General features: G+C 33.6%; 1 protein-coding gene across 3 annotated transcripts in view; it reads right to left on the reverse strand.

Annotated features, from left to right (window-relative positions):
• Window positions 1–6,597: 6,597 nt before the first annotated feature.
• LOC149806276 (decapping and exoribonuclease protein-like) overlaps window positions 6,598–20,666 on the reverse strand; it is a 36,837-nt gene continuing 22,768 nt past the window's right edge. For all 3 annotated transcript variants that reach the window (XM_089951227.1, XM_089951226.1, XM_089951228.1), the window contains one exon: window positions 6,598–19,774. In XM_089951227.1, the coding sequence (XP_089807353.1) occupies window positions 19,727–19,774 (48 nt within the window). In that variant the 3' untranslated portion in view covers window positions 6,598–19,726. The remainder of the gene's footprint in view (window positions 19,775–20,666) is intronic.

Below are 20,666 nucleotides of genomic sequence, written 5' to 3' on the forward strand. Positions count from 1 at the left end.
CTATTATTGACCACTGTCTTGCATGGGGGACACATCATAGTGTATGTCCTATTATTGACCACTGTCTTGCATGGGGGACACATAATAGTGTATGTCCAGATGTTTATGGCAATTGTCTATCATGATGGCTGTATAGTAGTGTATGTCTTGTTTGTTGTCACTGTCTTATGTTTGAAATTATGAATAAGCTCATGTCAAAAAATAAATGTACAGTACCACTTCCACTGACCTTCTCTCTGGTCAAGCTTCTGGACCTGTTTGCAAATTTCTTCCATGACAAGTTCAATCTATTTGTGATATGACTGACAACCATTTCAACTGACTCATCATCACTATACAGTTATGATACACAATATACATGGCACCCTTTAATATCATTTCAACTTGTTTCTGTGGATTTGGTACCTACAAATATGATGATGAGCCCCCAAAGTCATGTGAATGCTACATGATTCTGACATCACTGCTTCTTGAGTGCTTAGATTAAATATTGCATCCAATTACTGACATGATCAGTACTTCTCTCCCATCCAGGGAATTCCCATTATTTTACAAAACTGCCAGTGTAAAGCCTCCATTGAAGAAACTGATGATTGACCATAACAATTTAAAGAATTACCACCCTGTATCTAATCTATCATTCATGTCACAAATCTAAGAAAAGGTTGTTCTATTCCAGCCTGTATCTCATTTGAATTCAGATAGTCTTTTTAGCAATGTACATATCACCCTCGCCACAGTACTGAAACTGCTCTTGTGAAAGTAGTTAATAACCTTCTCTCTGCTTTGGATAGTGGAAAGATTACAGTCCTCACCCTCCTTGATTTGTCTGCAACATTTGACACAATAGACCATGATATATTACTTCACTGTCTCCAGCCTGTATTTGGATTTCACAATACAGACTTTATATGGTCCAAGTCCTACTTAGTCAACAGGACACAAATTTTGCCCATAAATGGAAAACATCCCAGCCCAGTTGATCTGTGTTTTGGTGTTCCACAAGACTCTGTTCTTGGCCCTGTTATCTTCATTGTATACACTCAGCTGCTTTCAAGTATCATGCTTTGACATATGGTGCCTCACCAACTGTATGCTGATGACACTCAAATATACAAATCTAGCTGTCCAACTGAAGTTAAATCTACCATCCAAGGTGTATTTCCAAAGTGAAATCATGGATGACATTTAACAAGATGCTGATTAAATGATGATAAAACTGAAGCCATCTTGATCACCATGCAAAGATTTTCTCATTCACATCCTTTAACTCAAACAATAAGTATCAGCAATAACAACATACAATTCACAGTCAGTACTAAACCTAGGTATCACTCTTGACAGTATGCTGTCATTACACCAACATGCAATGATCAACATATGCAAGGATGCATAGCTGGAACTGACATGTATCAGCTTCATTCACAATTTTCTTTAGGTTGATGCCACTAAAACATTTGTATGTTCCTTTGTACTTTCAAAACTGGACTATTGGGATCATTTCTATCTGGTTCATCTCAGTATCTATAACAGAAACTTAAAAAAGTTCAAAACATGGCTAATAAGATTATCCTTAGAGTACAAGGAACTGAGCACACCTACCCCTGCTCTGTAGCCTTCACTGGCTACACTATTAATGCAAAACCAAACACAAAATCTCTTCACTATGTTACATTTCACTGACTGGCTCCAGTCCAATATACCTATCTGACCTCACCCATGTGTATACCCCATCTAGCAACTTATGCTCCTCTCATGACAAAGTCATACAGATGTTATTTTGCATACCAGGGCCAAACTATGTGGAATGTATTGTCCATTGATCATAGACACAAAGGCACTGTGATCTCATTCAATTCACCTGTTTCAACTACAAGAACAGACTTAATAATGTTTACCTCCTTAATTACTGTCAACATGTTTTTGTTTTGTAATTGCAAAGTGTTTATTTCTGTAATCTTGTTGATATGTATATTTTTAGGAGTTACCGAATACAGTTAAGTGCTTAGAACTTTTAAAAGACTAGGCACTGTACTTAGTCCACATTATTATTATCATATGACTGCTACATTATTATGTGAGACTGTATGCTGCTTATCATTCTGTGCAAATTGTCACTGAAAAAATGTTAGCATCACCAACATAATTTAAGACTGATTTGGTGCATCTTACTCACATTTGGATTACATTCCATTATCTTTCTAAATAAATAGTTGTGTTTGGATTCCACTCCACTATCTTTCTAAATAAGTAGTTGTGTTTAGAATTCCATTCCACTATATTTCTAAATAAATAGTTGTGTTTGGATTCCACTCCACTATCTTTCTAAATAAGTAGTTGTGTTTAGAATTCCATTCCACTATATTTCTAAATAAATAGTTGTGTGTGGATTCCATTCCACTATCTTTCTAAATAAATAGTCATGTTTGGATTCCATTCCATATCTTTCTAAATATTAAATAGTTGTGTGTGGATTCCATTCTGCTATCTTTCTAAATAAATAGTTGTGTGTGGATTCTATTCCACTATCTTTCTAAATCAGTAGTTCGGTGTGGATTCCATTCCGCTATCTTTCTAAATAAATAGTCATGTTTGGATTCCATTCCACTATCTTTCTAAATATTAAATAGTTGTGTGTGGATTCCATTCCACTATCTTTCTAAATAAATAGTCATGTTTGGATTCCATTCCATATCTTTCTAAATATTAAATAGTTGTGTGTGGATTCCATTCTGCTATCTTTCTAATTAAATAGTCATGTTTGGATTCCATTCCACTATCTTTCTAAATAAATAGTCATGTTTGGATTCCATTCCACTATCTTTCTAAATATTAAATAGTTGTGTGTGGATTCCATTCTGCTATCTTTCTAAACAAATAGTTGTGTGTGGATTCTATTCCACTATCTTTCTAAATCAGTAGTTCGGTGTGGATTCCATTCCGCTATCTTTCTAAATAAATAGTCATGTTTGGATTCCATTCCACTATCTTTCTAAATATTAAATAGTTGTGTGTGGATTCCATTCCACTATCTTTCTAAATAAATAGTCATGTTTGGATTCCATTCCACTATCTTTCTAAATAAATAGTTGTATTTGGATTCCATTCCATATCTTTCTAAATATTAAATAGTTGTGTGTGGATTCCATTCTGCTATCTTTCTAATTAAATAGTTGTGTGTGGATTCTATTCCACTATCTTTCTAAATCAGTAGTTCGGTGTGGATTCCATTCCGCTATCTTTCTAATAAATAGATGTGTTTGGATTCCATTCCACTATATTTCTAAATATTAAATAGTTGTGTGTGGATTCTATTGTGCTTTCCAAATAAATAGTTGTATGTGAATTCCATTTCACTATCTTTCTAAATAAGTAGTTGTGCTTGGATTCCATTCCGCTATCTTTCTAAATAAATAGTTGTGTTTGGATTCTTTCCCACTATCTTTCTAAATATTAAATAGTTGTTCGCGGATTCTATTGTGCTTTCTAATTAAATAGTTGGGTTTGGATTCCAATCCACTATATTTCTAAATAAATAGTTGTGTGGATTCCATTCCGCTATCTTTCTAAATAAATAGTTGTGTGTGGATTCTATTCCACTATCTTCTAAATAAGTAGTTGTGCTTGGATTCCATTCCACTATCTTTCTAAATAAATAGCTGTGTCTTGATTCTATTTCACTATCTTCTAAATAACTAGCTGCGTTCGGATTTCATTCCGCTATCTTTCTAAAGAAATAGTTGTTTGTGGATTCCATTCAACCATCTTTCTAAATAAATAGTTGTGTGTGGATTCTATTCCAATATCTTTCTAAATAAATAGTTGTGAATGGATTATGTTCCACTATCTTTCTAAATAAATAGTTGTGTTTGGATTCCATTCCACTATCTTTCTAAATAAATACTTGTGTGTGGATTCTATTCCACTATCTTTCTAAATAAATAGTTGTGTTTGGATTCCATTCTGCTATCTTTCTAAATAAATACTTGTGTGTGGATTGCATTCCACTATCTTTCTAAATAAATACTTGTGTGTGGATTCTTTCTAAATAAACAGTTGTGTGTGGATTCTGTTCCAATATCTTTCTAAATAAATAGTTGTTGTGTTGATTCTATTCCAGTCTAGCTTTCTAAATAAATAGTTGTGTTTGGATTCCAATCCACTATCTTTCTAACTAAATAGTTGTGTGTAGATTCCATTCATCTATCTTTACAAATAAATAGTTGTGTGTGGATTCCATTCCACTATCTTCTAAATAAATAGTTGTGCTTGGATTCCATTCCACTGTCTTCTAAATAATTAGCTGTGCTTGGATTCCATTCCACTATCTTCTAAATAACAAGTTGTGTCTGGATTCCATTCCACTATCTTCTAAATAACTAGTTGTGCTTGGATTCCATTCCACTACCTTCTAAATAACTAGTTATGTTTGGATTCCATTCCACTATCTTCTAAATAACTAGTTGTGCTTGGATTCCATTCCACTATCTTCTAAATAACAAGCTGTGTCTGGATTCCATTCCACTATCTTCTAAATAACTAGTTGTGCTTGGATTCCATTCCACTACCTTCTAAATAACTAGTTATGTTTGGATTCCATTCCACTATCTCCTAAATAACTAGCTGTGTTTGGATTCCATTCCACTATCCTCTAAACAATAAGTTGTGGTTGGTTTCCAGTCCACTAGCTTCTAAATAGCAAGTTGTGTTTGGATTCCATTCCACTATCTTTCTAAATATACAGTTATGTTTGGCTTTGATTTCAATATCTTTCTATAAAAAAGGTGTGTTTGAATTTCATTCCACTATCTTCTAAATAACTAGTTGTGTTTGGATTTCATTCCACTATCTTCTAAATAACTAGTTGTGCTTGGATTCCATTCCACTATCTTCTAAATGACTAGCTGTATTTGGATTCCATTCCACTATCTTCTAAATGACTAGTTGTGCTTGGATTCCATTCCACTATCTTCTAAAAAAATAGTTTTGCTTGGATTCCATTCCACTATCTTCTAAATATCTAGTTGTGTTTTTATTCCATTCCACTATCTTCTAAAAAAGTAGTTGTGTTTGGATTCCATTCCACTATCTTCTAAATAGCTAGTTGTGTTTGGATTCCATTCCACTATCTTTTAAGTAACTAGCTGTGTTTGGATTCCATTCCACTATATTATAAATAACATGTTGTGTTTGGATTCCATTCCACTATCTTCTAAATAACTAGTTGTGTTCTGATTCCATTCCACTCTTCTAAATAACATGTTGTGTTTGGATTCCATTCCACTATCTTCTAAATAACATGTTGTGTTTGGATTCCATTCCACTCTTCTAAATAACATGTTGTGTTTGGATTCCATTCCACTATCTTCTAAATAACTAGTTGTGTTCCGATTCCATTCCACTCTTCTAAATAACATGTTGTGTTTGGATTCCATTCCACTATCTTTTAAGTAACTAGCTGTGTTTGGATTCCATTCCACTATATTATAAATAACAAGTTGTGTTTAGATTCCATTCCACTATCTTCTAAATAACTAGTTGTGTTCCGATTCCATTCCACTCTTCTAAATAACATGTTGTGTTTGGATTCCATTCCACTATCTTCTAAATAACATGTTGTGTTTGGATTCCATTCCACTCTTCTAAATAACATGTAGTGTTTGGATTCCATTCCACTATCTTCTAAATAACTAGTTGTGTTCTGATTCCATTCCACTCTTCTAAATAACATGTTGTGTTTGGATTCCATTCCACTCTTCTAAATAACATGTTGTGTTTGGATTCCATTCCACTCTTCTAAATAACATGTTGTGTTCTGATTCCATTCCACTCTTCTAAATAACATGTTGTGTTTGGATTCCATTCCACTATTTTTCTAAATAATAGTTGTGTTTGACTTTGATTTTAATATCTTTCTGAATAAAATGTTGTGTTTGGATTCCATTCCACCATCTTCTAAATAACTAGTTGTGTTCTGATTCCATTCCACTCTTCTAAATAACATGTTGTGTTTGGATTCCATTCCACTCTTCTAAATAACATGTTGTGTTTGGATTCCATTCCACTCTTCTAAATAACATGTTGTGTTCCGATTCCATTCCACTCTTCTAAATAACATGTTGTGTTTGGATTCCATTCCACTCTTCTAAATAACATGTTGTGTTTGAATTCCATTCCACTATCTTCTAAATAACTAGTTGTGTTCTGATTCCATTCCACTCTTCTAAATAACATGTTGTGTTTGGATTCCATTCCACTCTTCTAAATAACATATTGTGTTTGGATTCCATTCCACTCTTCTAAATAACATGTTGTGTTCTGATTCCATTCCACTCTTCTAAATAACATGTTGTGTTTGGACTCCATTCCACTATCTTTCTAAATAATAGTTGTGTTTGACTTTGATTTTAATATCTTTCTGAATAAAATGTTGTGTTTGGATTCCAGTGCACTATCTTTCAAGTTGTGTTTGGATTCCATTCCACTATCTTTGTGAATAAATAGTTCTTTTTAAACTCCATTACATTTCATTTTCTATTCTTGTAATTAATGTTACATAAATGAATCCAGATGAAAAGACTCAATCTGAGACAGTCAGCTTATTGCAGTGAAAAACAGATTTTATTTTTGAAGCAAGTGTATTTTTAATAAGTAATTACTTCCATATCCGTTTTTACTCTTAGAAAGTAATTATAATTATGCATGAAAATTGGCTACAAAGACATTTACATCCTAGTGTCTAGAGTTCTATGACAGTTTTTGGTGGAAAGAGATGGTGTTATAAATAGAATTACAAACCTCATTGTTTGAATCATAGCATGATTCACTTCCTCTGAGACAGGAAAATTGAACTGATTATTTAGTTAACAGCTAACAAGATATTGATCATGCATGTGTCTATATACTGCAAGCCATGCAAATGTCTATGCATGAATGTACATGCTACTGTATGCCATGCAAATGTCTACATACTGCATGAATGTACATGATACTGCATGCCATGCAAATGTCTATATACTGCATGAATGTACATGCTACTGCATGCCATGCAAATGTCTATATACTGCATGAATGTACATGATACTGCATGGCATGCAAATGTCTATATACTGCATGAATGTACATGATACAAGTCAAAAGTGATAGTGTTCTGAATGTATTCCAATAGTCTTTAATGTCATAATATAACACAATCCCGAATATCTCTGAGTTCCAAAGTAACATTTTAATACAAAAGTCAATGAGCACTTTAGTAATTCCAATCAATATTTTAAATAAATAATTCATCTCAAATCATATCTGATGTCAACAACACAACTGTAAACTCAGATCACAAATGGATCCCATAGACTGATCTAAACCAGGAATGAACAATCTGTTTATCAAATCCCTATTTGTACACATTTTCACTTGACATATTTCTTAAAAGAATGTGAAGGAATCCAATCAAAAAGCCTCGTCTACTTAAAAGCAAGCTTGACCTTGAACTCAAATGCTATGTAAACATTAAGTCTGCAACTTACAATGATGGACATAAGTTAAGCAAACAATATAAATTAAATATAAATAACATGTACAAGTGTCTATATACTGCATGCCTTACAATTATCTATATATTGCCTGAATGTGCATGGTACCGCATGCCATACAAATGTCTATATACTCCATTAATGTACATGATACTGTATGCCATGCAAATGTCTATATACTCCATTAAAGTACATGATACTGTATGCCATGCAAATGTCTATATACTGCATGAACGTACATGATACTGCATGCCATGGTAGTGTCTATATATTACATAAATGTACATGTCCACTGGAAAAGTACAATAATTGGGGCAATGACTCTGACAATCATAAGAATGTCATCTAAGATTATATTAATAATAATAAATATAAAAATAATACAAAATGTTTTGTTACAAACCATACAGTATGATTCAATAGGTAATAGGTACAATGAATTTATGAGTTTCCAATTCATACATGAAAGTGCCAATGCTGAAATTTATTGTAAAAGAATTACTTTAAAATATTTGTGAAGTTATCAATATGGACATGAAATATAATAAAACGTCCTTTAAATGGACACCATTAGGACCATGGACACCATTAGGATTGTGGACACCATTAGGACTAAACCTGTTGACAGCTTTATACACACTGTTCAGTAATCTCCTCAGGAATTGTTAAAATATCTTTGGAATAAGAACATGGTAGCATCATAAAATGTCTTGAAAAACTATTTGTATAAAAGTAAAGAGAAAAAAGAAAGTGCATATATTTACATAGTATTCTATATTTACCAATTTTATGTTTCATCAAAGCTCATTACACTCTTTCAATGTAAATAGCGAATATCTTTATTTTTTTCACTAGCCCCATCCCTTTACTGTAAAACTTAAGTCCAAGTCCTCACAGAAAAGTCCAAGCCCTCACAGAAAGTCTTGCCATGCTAACAGTTGCAAGATAATTCAGAGCCTTTCTGACAGTGTCTTCCTCATCACTTCTCCCATGTGCTTAAAAAATCACTTTGAGTTGGTGTAAAGTACACTATCTTTAGAAGTTATTAAAATAGGTAAAAGGAATTTGGCAGTCTAGACAATACCATCTTCTAAAAGTGCAATGAATGAATTACCAAATATGTAAGATGTAAACAAAGTTATTGGCTTATTTTTTTTAACAAGTTATCTCTGAAGTCCGGGAAGTTAAAATGACCAAGTGGAGTTGATAGGTGCACATCTGAAGCAAGGCCAAGCTCTATAACCCAAATAACACCCATCAGTCATACACCAAAATAAAGCAAATTAAAAGTTCTGGTACCAATTCCTGTTATATACAGTCCAGGTCTATTTTAAATAACCATTATAACCAGTCTGAAAACCTGGGAAATTATTTTTATCTTAAAATCTAACCTATGCAAAATATGAAACTGCAGAGTACCACCTATGTCAGTGCAAAGAGAAAGCCATAATTAAAGGATGCAAGCTGGAAGTTGGGTCAAGTCAGGTCCAAAAAACAGTGTCAAGTGTATAATTAACTTAGATTATCTTAATAACAATATACGAAGCAATAAGAAAAGGTGTCATTATAGGATTAAATGATCATGGCTGGGTATTTATTGATGTGTAAATATTACCTAATCACTCACAAAGTAAATAAAGTCCAAAGAACTTTATGTTAACTTTGTGAATGATTAGGTAACCATTTACACATTGATAAATACCCAACCATGATCATTTAATCCTTATAACTCCAATTTACGTACTTTCTGTCATCATATCAGGAGATTTCATTAACAAAGTGTTCACTTTTAGATAGCTCAAAGTTTTCTTTCATTAGCCTCTTCACTGCGACAGAATATATAGTCCCATCTGCATTAGCCATGATAGGTTGATTTTTATGTACAAATATTACGGTAGAGTGTCAGAGTGGGTCATGACAGTTATATAAGGAGCTTGTTATGATGATTTTTTTACAAATTTAAAAAATATGGTTGATGCTGTTTAAACCAAGCTAGTCCTGTTTTTAACAATACCCTTGCACATGACCAGTGTTGTTATAATAGCATTTGTTGTTCTTGCTTTCTGCACATTTTGATCTTTCAAAGGTAAACTCGTGTCCATTTTAGTAAGATCCCCAACTCGTGATATGACCCTGACATTTAACAGCTGCTGGAACATATTATTAATGCTAAATTGATTAAATTCTAAAGATTGGCTTGTTGAGCTTGCCATATGCCTTCTTTGGCAAAAGGAAAGAGTAATGAAGTGCAGGAAGGTCTGTGCAAGTACATTGTTTTAACTTCTAATGAGCAATTTTAATCTGGGATTTGTAAATTTTGATAGGAAATCACAGGGGTGGGTGGGGGATTGTTCTTATTGTTATGGGGGCACTCACCAGTTATTATGTACTTTTGAGAGAGTGATGCATGTAAGGTGAAGTTGTTTGCATTTAAAACAGTCAATATAAAAATGTTTAACTAGGAATAGAAAGGCCAGTATGCAGAAAATGTCCAGTTTCAGAGTGTCCTGTCAACACAAGTTTCTAGATGCAGAATTAATAACTCTACAGTCAGTCAGTATTCAACAAAGCTACCTTTACTTCCTCCACTGAGTGATGGGTTACCATATTTCATGTTATTTTTCATACCCTTTAAGCATAAAAATAATTAAATCTATATTTTTTCGTACACAAAAAACATATTTTTTTTTGTCAATCATGCTATTATTTAAACTGTGAAGATTTACTATTGCCAAAGTGATAAAAAAGTACTGTCCTTTAAATGTAACAGCTAAGAATAAGAGATAAAAATCATTGTTTTTGTTGCATTTTTTAAAATCTATTATTTTTATTTCATTTTGTTAAAACTGAAGGCAGGTTCTCATTTCAAACGGCTTCAAAAATATACCAAAGTTTGTTTTACATACATCCAATGACCAGGATATTGTTTTGCTAAGCAACTTATGAATAGTGACTAACTTTGGGCACGTTCTTAACTGAGGCATTGAATGGTGAATCAGGAGATTCATGCAATATAATAATCATTATTTATAATCATGCATGTAGGTCATTGATAGTTTCTTTCTTTTATTCTTGTATTTCACTACATTTTTTATGTTTTTAATTGCATCACAGTTCAAACTGCATCAGAAAAAATACTGATGTATCACTTAAATACGCAAAATTACCAATTTATTCTTTGCTAAGTATATTTGGTATAATCCTTTGAGAAATATAAATGTTTCCTCTATGAAACCAGAATTATCAGTTATCTTCATGTAAATGTATAACTGAGGCATCTAACAATGAAAAAGAAGGAAAAAAATAAAGAAATATTCACCAATTATAAGTGTGTAGAAAGCCCTTTGCTCAGCTTACTCAGAAAGGGCAACTGTTTTGTTAACTGAGAATCTATTCACATTCATCATATTGTCCTTCTTCGTCTTTTGTATCTGTGAGAAAATGTAATGATTGATGTATTTGTTCTGTTATTGTCTTTACAATATATACTGCTATTCATTAACAGCTGGACAACATCATTAATGAGCACTCTTTATTATAATGTCAGTCAGTGTAACAAAGAAACGCGTGCATTTGAAAATGAGTTCAGAAGCCATTTGAGTTTATTTCTACAGTAAAAATAATATCTCAGTACAGGATGAAGTGAAGACCACAGACCATTGGGCATTTAATCTTATTGTCTCAATATAGTAATGCAGTAAAAACTATAAAAACCCAGTTTTAATCATAGATGCAAAAGTCATTGACTCTGTGAGTTTGAGTTATGTATTGGTAATATCTTCAAAGACTGTTCGTGCTTGGACATGTCTTCATTATTAAGTTTCTTCAAACCCCTGCCAAAGGGAGAGACTTTTATCCTGCCACCACCTAAATGCACTGAACCACCAAACAAAAGGCAGAAAATTGAACCTGGACGGCTCAAAAAAGACAACGGTGAAGTCTGTCACCTGTCTATTACTGCAGTTACTGAACTCGCCAATGAAAAAGATGATGCTGAACTGCACAAATCAAATAATGATGCAGCAGATAATGCCATCATACCAAAATATACTATCAAAACGGTGCCCACTGTTTCTGAAAAATTTCCTGAGCCTGCAGTAGACAAGCTGGACTACAGCAAAGATATGAGGGATATAAGCCAGTTTCCTGGTACGGCAAAGTCACAAGTAAGAGGAAAGTACAAGAAATGGGACATTAACGATAAAATAAGAATTGCTGAGGAGGCAAAACTATGTGGAATTAGGCCCATAGGTGCAAAGTACCACCTTAAACCAAGTACTTTATCAAGCTGGATGAAAATGGATTTTTCAAAAAATATTCAAGGGACAAAGAAAGGATCCATCCCAGGTGCTGGCCGACCCTTGACATATTCGCATGAGAAGGAGCAGGAAATTTGATCCTGGTTACTCTGTATGCGGGACCATCGCGTGCCTGTAACAATCGTGATGTTACAAAATTATGCTACTGCAGTTATTCAGGAGGAAAACCCAAAGTTTCAGGGCACAAGAGGATGGGTTGATAGCTTTTTCAAGCAAAATCGACTTGTGCTGAGATACAGAACTTCAATAACTCAAAAAAACTACCTCAAGACCTAGAGGAAAAAACAGACTGCTTTGCCAGATATATAAGAAGGCTGCGGGAGGAGGTAGAATTTGATGATCAATTAATTGGAAATATGGACAAAATGCCATGTATTTCGACTTGGTTCCAGGGAAGATAACTGATAAAGTCTGGATGAGAGAGGTATGTATTAGAGGTACCAGCAGTGACAAGTGCCATTTAACTTGTGTATTGACATGCCTGGCATCTGGTGACTTGTTGCCACCCATGATAATCTCTCGGGGAAAAAGAAACTTAAAAAATATTTAGCAGGAGCATATGTTTTATAATTTTATAGTCATGTTTTAATTAGGCAGAAATAGGTATTTTATTATTTTATGTAGTTAATGTTTATTATTGAGTGAAATAGTCATCAGTTGCAATTAGTGTGTTGTTCTCAGTTTACACATATTTAGCCATTTAGGTAACCTTGAACCACGATTACCTGTTAGAGTTTTGTTCACTGAGCAATGCAACTACCCTGATTGCTGGTCAGGCTAGGTTGTTCTATTGTATGACAAGTGGTAAACAACTTTCTGATTGGTTAGTTTGCTACTTGTCTGTATAAACAACATATTATGAACAGCATATTAGTGGTCAGTCCATTAGAGTTTCTTGTGCTTGCAAGAAGATGTAAATTGGCCTTTGTCCCATATGATAAGGGTTTATGTTACAAAGCAAGGAGAAATGTCTCAATCTCCACCTATGAACCCAATAAGGCATAATAAATCCAATTCTGAACAAAACACTGGACTTGTATTTTCTCACCAATGAGTAGAAGGCAAGTGCGGTAACATTTGGCGCCCACCGTGGGACTTATTGTGCTGAGGGTCGTGAGACTTATTGTGCTGTTCGCTTTATCTTCCAAGTGATAATGAAATGATTGGTGTAACTGGTGGTTCTGCAACGGCAGATCCCGGAGATATATCTGTCACGAACACTGTTGAAGATGATTTAGCCGGTGAAAATTCATTTACAGACTCCTCCAGTGACAGTCTTACAGTGGATGATGAAACCTCTTCAAACCAAGATGATGGTAATCCCAGTGTGGGAGGAGAGTTGGTTTCAGCTAGTGCAGTTGATGATAATGAGCAGAGTGGTCATACTGCTGAACAGTCTGGAGCTATGAATCCAGAAGACACTGTGATCAACATTGATAATGACTCTGCAGTACCAGGGCAAACCAGGGTTGAGAGCCCCAGTAACGTAGTAGTTACTGATCAGTTATGAACAGAGAAGAGTTCCTTGCCTGTTCCAGCTCCACAACGTTCTAGTCGAGTGACGAAACCACCTTCATGGATGACCTCTTGAGACTATGTGATGTCCCAAGCCGTTAATGAGCCAGAGTGGCTAACAAAAGTCCGTATCCTCCAGTCGTTGCACACAAAAGGAGTTTTCAACAGCATGCCTGATACCATTTCCAAAGCCATAATTTCCATTATGGTGGATACTCCTAAATGATGCGAGTTGTAGTGAAAGTTCAACAAAAAGCATGGATGGATGAACACCTAATGTTGGATTACATTGATAAAGTTTGGAAAGCACACACGAAGCATGCACCTTCTCTCCTAGTGTTGGATTCATTCCGTGGCTATTTGACTGATGGAGTTTAAAACAATCCATGAAAAAATCCTGAACATCAATGGCAGTAATCCCCAGTGGATGCACAAGTAAACTGCAGCCACTGGATTTATAACTAAATAAGCCTTTCAAGGGACTGCTGCAGGAAAAATGGTCAACATACATGAAGGATGAAGCTTCCAAAAAAATTGCAACCAGGGAAGCTGGTGAGGAGGCAACCGAAAAAATTCCAGCCCCTTCAAAGCAGCAGATGATTGACTGGATTTTTGAAGCCAGTGAAGAATTAAAGAAAAAAACAGGATATGATAATCAGTAGCTTCAAAGTTACTGGCCTTTCAAATGTATTAAATGGTAGAGAGGACCACCACATAAGGAGTGACAATGCAGCTCCATTTGAAAGTCTTTCTAGTAACGAAGAATGTAAATGGTTTGAGGGTTTTGAGCCGGAAGACTTGCAAAACTCTTGAAACTTATGAATGTTTCACTGCATCATGGATTTGCATTTGTTTTGTGCATTTGTCCAATATTGGATCACAAATTATATCCTTGAATATAACATGTTGTGTTTATAATACAAAAATATTTTTTATACATGTTACTTTGTTGTTCTCTCTCTCTCTCTTAAATTCATTTGCCATTTTTTTCAACTGGCTTCAGAACAAGTATCAGTAGATTAATATTGTTCTTGAGCTAATGGGCTTGTCATACACATTTTCAATACCCCATGGGTAGCCTCATTTCCCTATGTAGAGCCTCCTTAATTTGATCTGTAGAGGTGAATCTGGTCTTCAATCCAGTATTTACTGGAAAAGACCAAGCTAAAGGTCAAGCGTATTTAATTAGCATGTATATTACATCTGCACAGCCATGTGGTACAGTGACAATGGATCTCATAATTACAACAAAAATGATTTATTGATTCAGGTTTTAATTGCCAATGGAATATAATAGTGCCCTTGTAGTGTTTACATAAGGAATAACACAACTGACAGGTAACTGACCAATAAAGATTATTCTCTTTCTCTCTCATAACAACAATCGGATTCTTGAGAGCAGAATGAGACAGAATTTGTACATTAGATTTGTAGGTTAGGATGTCAAGCGTCATGTTCTGTACACCTTGTTTGGGTTTGATCCCTTTACTTTTCATACATGGTCATTACCATAAAATGTTAATTATTTATTTTACATATAATTTTTCGTACATTGAAATTAATATTTATTTTTTATGTGTACGAAAAATTACATGAAATACAGTACATATAGTCAATCATATACATGGAATTAAAAAGAGCTAACAAAGACATGGATAACATAATAAAAAGGAACTGATATTTAAGTAATATTGTACACCCTACCTTTTGTTATGATTTATGTAATAATATACAACATGCCTTTTGTTATGATTTATGTAATAATATACAACTTGCCTTTTGTTATGATTTATGTAATAATATACAACTTGCCTTTTGTTATGATTTAAGTAATAATATACAACTTGCCTTTTGTTATGATTTAAGTAATAATATACAACTTGCCTTTTCTTATGATTTAAGTAATAATATACAACTTGCCTTTTCTTATGATTTAAGTAATAATATACAACTTGCCTTTTCTTATGATTTAATAAAATACAACTTGCCTTTTCTTATGATTTAAGTAATAATATACAACTTGCCTTTTGTTATGATTTAAGTAATAATATACAACTTGCCTTTTCTTATGATTTAAGTAATAATATACAACTTGCCTTTTGTTATGATTTAATAAAATACAACTTGCCTTTTCTTATGATTTAAGTAATAATATACAACTTGCCTTTTGTTATGATTTAAGTAATAATATACAACTTGCCTTTTCTTATGATTTAAGTAATAATATACAACTTGCCTTTTGTTATGATTTAATAAAATACAACTTGCCTTTTCTTATGATTTAAGTAATATACAACTTGCCTTTTCTTATGATTTATGTAATAATATACAACATGCCTTTTGTTATGATTTAATAAAATAAAACTTGCCTTTTGTTATGATTTAAGTAATAATATACAACTTGTCTTTTGTTATGATTTAATAAAATACACCTTGCCTTTTGTTATGATTTAATAAAATACAACTTGCCTTTTGTTATGATTTAAGTAATAATATACAACATGCCTTTTGTTATGATTTAATAAAATACAACTTGCCTTTTGTTATGATTTAAGTAATAATATACAACTTGCCTTTTCTTATGATTTAAGTAATAATATACAACTTGCCTTTTGTTGAGATTGAAGTAATATTGTACAACTTGCCTTTTCTTATGATTTAAGTAATAATATACAACTTGCCTTTTGTTATGATTTAATAAAATACAACTTGCCTTTTGTCATGATTTAAGTAATAAAATACAACTTGCCTTTTGTTATGATTTAAGTAATAATATACAACTTGCCTTTTCTTATGATTTAAGTAATAATATACAACTTGCCTTTTGTTATGATTTAAGTAATAAAATACAACTTGCCTTTTGTTGAGATTGAAGTAATATTGTACAACTTGCCTTTTGTTATGATTTAAGTAATAATATACAACTTGCCTTTTGTTATGAGATTTAAGTAATAAAATACAACTTGCCTTTTGTTATGAGATTTAATAATATACAACTTGCCTTTTGTTATGAGATTTAAGTAATAAAATACAACTTGCCTTTTGTTATGAGATTTAAGTAATAATATAAAACTTGCCTTTTGTTATGATTTAAGTAATATTGTACAACTTGCCTTTTGTTATGATTAAAGTAATACTGTACATGTTGCCTTTTTTATAACTGAAAAGAGAGAAACCTTGATTTGCTTTCACCTCCGGAAGGTTGATAAGAATAGGCAATTCCAATGAACAGTACATGCCAATGACCATATCAAAGATTGACAACAGGTGGCCCTCCAGCCATATTAAATGGCATCTGCACATACCTTAATTTCCATTGTACATGAGAAAGCTAGACGATGCTGAAATTTGTTTAAACTCCCTACTCATATGGACAAAATGTTGTGATTGGTTGAGATCTGACTTCTCCCAGTTAAGCCTATGTAACCCAAAAGGGGTTACACCAGAACAGAGCTTGTGATGTGTTCTTCAAGATCATTCCTGCCCTTCACCAGAACAGAACCTGGCACAAGTTTTTGAAGGATTTTGTCCAGAGATACCACAGTTATTGTACACAGAAGTTGACTAGAATATGGTGATGATGTAGTTGTTAATTTTTGTAAACACCCATGAACGTTTGCTGTCACCAAATGGTAGCGCATGAAACTGCTGTATTTTTCCTTGACAGAAACAAACTTGCATTTGGATGGGTTACTAGAGACACTGAAGTATGCATTGGTCAAGTTGAGACTGATTGCAAAGCTGGCACTTTAATGGAAAGTCTAAATAATCAAGCCATTTCCATCTTGAACATGGGCATGGCAATGTATTTGTTAAGACAACTAAGGATCATCAGCTTGAGCTTTTCATTGAAATGAAACCTAGGAGAGTTCAGTTTCCAAACTATCTCCACAACCTGCTTGTTGAGTTATGACCTGATTACATCTATCATTACAGGGAAGCCAAAATGGGAGGGGACTGGGTAAATTAAATCCAAAGCCTTCAGAGATAACATGGGAGGGGACTGGGTAAATTAAATCCCCTAAGAGATAACTTGGATCATCTATATGTTTTTGTGAAAATATGCTGATCCAATGCTGACGGAAATAAAGGAGTCTAGCTCTCTGGGTTGGAGTGGTTAAGTCAACAGCAGTTGTTACGATGCCTGGAGAAACAGAAACCTTCTTTCTCATTCCCTTTATTAAACTGCCTCCTAAGTTTAGGAGCCTGTTATCTCCTGAAATTTGATTGAGGTGGAAACTTGCTATTGCTGGGCAGTAATTGGTTTCTTATCTATTTGCCAATGATCATCTCTCCCTTGCTAACAACATTTCACCTGAAAGTCTGAGTAGGAATGTCGAGTTGGAAGTTGGAGTTCATGTGCTATTTAACCCTATCCATGTAAAACATCTATATGGCATGGACATGGCATTACCATTGTCCTTAATTGTATCATGGTATCAATCCAATGATACGCCATAAGTAAATGACTTCCTGGTTGATTTGGCTAAGCAAGTATTACCCTTATGGATCACTGGAGAGTATGATGAACAGCTGGATGGATGGTCAGCCAAGCTGCCAGCTGTAATGTATGCATGGCTGTCGGCTGGGTGGGTGGTTGGAACTGTCTGTGCAGAAGGTACAGCAAACAGACAGATCAGTTTAATTCCTGTATGGTTCTGCACACTAGACAGTATCAGCATGGCATAGCTTGCTGTGGTTCTCTGAGTCACTGGGCAACAAGTACAAATGGCTGGACATCTGGACTTGCTTATCTGCAGCCAGAACAATGTCATAAGACATGAAAGAATGCTGAAATGGACCAGCAAGATCCAATAAAACCCAGAATGCTGAAATGGACCAGCAAGATCCAATAAAAACCCATAAACCCAGGCATCCAGGCCTGAAGGCAATGCTAGGACATACAGAGGGGCACTCACTGGGCTGTCAAAATATGTGCAGACACTCCAAATTATTTCTGACAAACTGTCCCAAATTTATCAACTGTGTCATCCCTTCCTAAACAAGTCAAAACATATGCAGAATTCTAGGCCTGTTATTCTGCAACCCATTGTTCCTTGAATTTGCCTGTGTGATTGTCACTGTGGGCATCATATGTCAACTTTTGAAAGAGGTGGGAACTAACCCACTATGCTGGCAATTGAAGCCATCATTGAGTGGAGGATCAATACATCACACTGCTCCATATAAGACTGCATGTTTCTCCCCATTTTTGATACTTGTATGCAACACTAGACTCCACATATTTTCTGACTATAAAACACTTTCTGAGTATGAAAAACAATTCATGCAAGCAAGACATGTCTCATGGATATCTTTACTAACTTTCCACTTCAATTCACCATCATTGTGTAATTGCCAAGAAAAAAATTGGAATCACGATAACAACACTTGTTACTGAAGAAATAAATAAACATACATAGTGTGTGGGAATAACAACAAACAAACATGACACCATGTTGGTGCATGAGGTCAAAATAAATGAAGTCTGCAAAGGTGATAAAATGCACATAAATACTGATCAAAAGTAAAAACTAATTTTTACTACACATATATAGATAGAAAATGTGAAATTTTCATCTTTTTGGGAGGGCTAAATTTGGGAGATGCTGAGTTTATTTTCCTAACATTACTGTGATTGAGAATGTATTAAATGGAGAAATAATGTATCACTCTAAAACCCTGGCTTTGTCCCACAGGAACAGATTTGTCCCACAGGAACAGATGACTGACTAACAATAGCTTGAATGAATCATAAAAACATAAAGAACCTTAAGTATTTTAATACGCTATGGAAATAGCTTCCATTTTAATTTCATCACCACTTTTAACTAATGGAGGTATATATATATATATATATATATATATATATATATATATATATATATATATATATATATATATATATATATATATATATATACACATGAACAGTAAATTACACAGAGTAGAGACATATTATATTTTCTAAGTTAGCCTGCAGAGATTATTCATCGTTTATGTGGCATCTATTTCTGGCATACTGATCACTTTTCATGAAAACTGTCAGCCAGTGAGCCTCTATTTTCTCCAGTAGCCTTTATTGTTTTTGGATTATTTCTGTAGTGGTCAGGACTTTGGTTACTGTAGGTGAAATCCAAGGTCCATAGTAAATACCAGCATAATGATGGCCATCAGTGTGTAAGCATAAGCTAATGGTCACAATAAATGACCATATTAACTGAATTTATGGCCAAACTTCTCCTTCATTAATACCAGATGAATCAGTCACTGACTTCTCAACTTTTTTGAAATTCATTATCTTCTGGTGGGTCTGTGAACCAAGCAGGTAAAAATGTGTACTCAGAATTCTCATGTAACTTCTCACATACAATTTTCTGCCCTGGATGCCACTTGAATAGATAGGCTACCCTGGAAGGAAACAAAAATATTTTTAAACAAGTGACACATGTAAATTTTTTATTTCTTAACTAATGCAGAGTAAAACCTCAATAGCTTGAACTCCAATGGTCCAAGTAAACAATCTCAAGTTAGTGAGGGCTATTCATTTAATTAATATTTTAAATACTTGTTTTCTAAATGAATGGGTTTGTACTTTTGGATGAGTCAGTCTAATAGTGCATAGATCCCTTCATAAGTTCTAAGGTTGAATCCATATAAATCATGCTGTAAATGGAGGTCATTTTTTTTTTTAAGGCTAGGCAGACCTAATTCTTGATTAGCTAGTGTAATTCACATGACCCTTTTTACATGTTTGTTGTGCAATGTAAATTATTCACTAAAATGTCTTTATGTTTTGGTAACTACGTCTTAGCCTTCTATATAAGAGAATTATTTACTAAAATTAATCATTCTTATTAGTACCAAAAGTCTCAGAAGTTATTCAGTTATATTGAGAGGAATGTATTTATTTTAATCATTCATTAAATATACAGTGCTCAAAATAATTCAGATTAATTGGAATAATAGCTGTATTGGAAATACTATGAATTCATTCAAAGACATTTTAGGATTACATCATAGTGATTCTCAGAATACAATCAAAACTCATTCAGATTACTTGATACTTTTGGACTTGAGAGAAATGTTTAGGACTTTAGGATTTCATTCACAATACTGTACGTTATTGTTTATTTTTTTCACTTTGTATTTTAGGGAAATAAATTACATTTTCAATTATACAAAACTTGTTTGCTTTGCTCCTTCTAGTTACTTATTTTAAGACCAGATTCATAACAAAATGAAATGGTCAAGGGTCCAAGTAAATAATTTCAAGCTATTCATGTTTGTATAAACAAAGTGA

The sequence above is a fragment of the Sinohyriopsis cumingii genome, chromosome 2 (assembly GCF_028554795.1).
Source record: "Sinohyriopsis cumingii isolate HCF-2022 chromosome 2, ASM2855479v2, whole genome shotgun sequence".
In the NCBI taxonomy this organism is placed as follows: Eukaryota; Metazoa; Mollusca; class Bivalvia; order Unionida; family Unionidae; genus Sinohyriopsis; species Sinohyriopsis cumingii.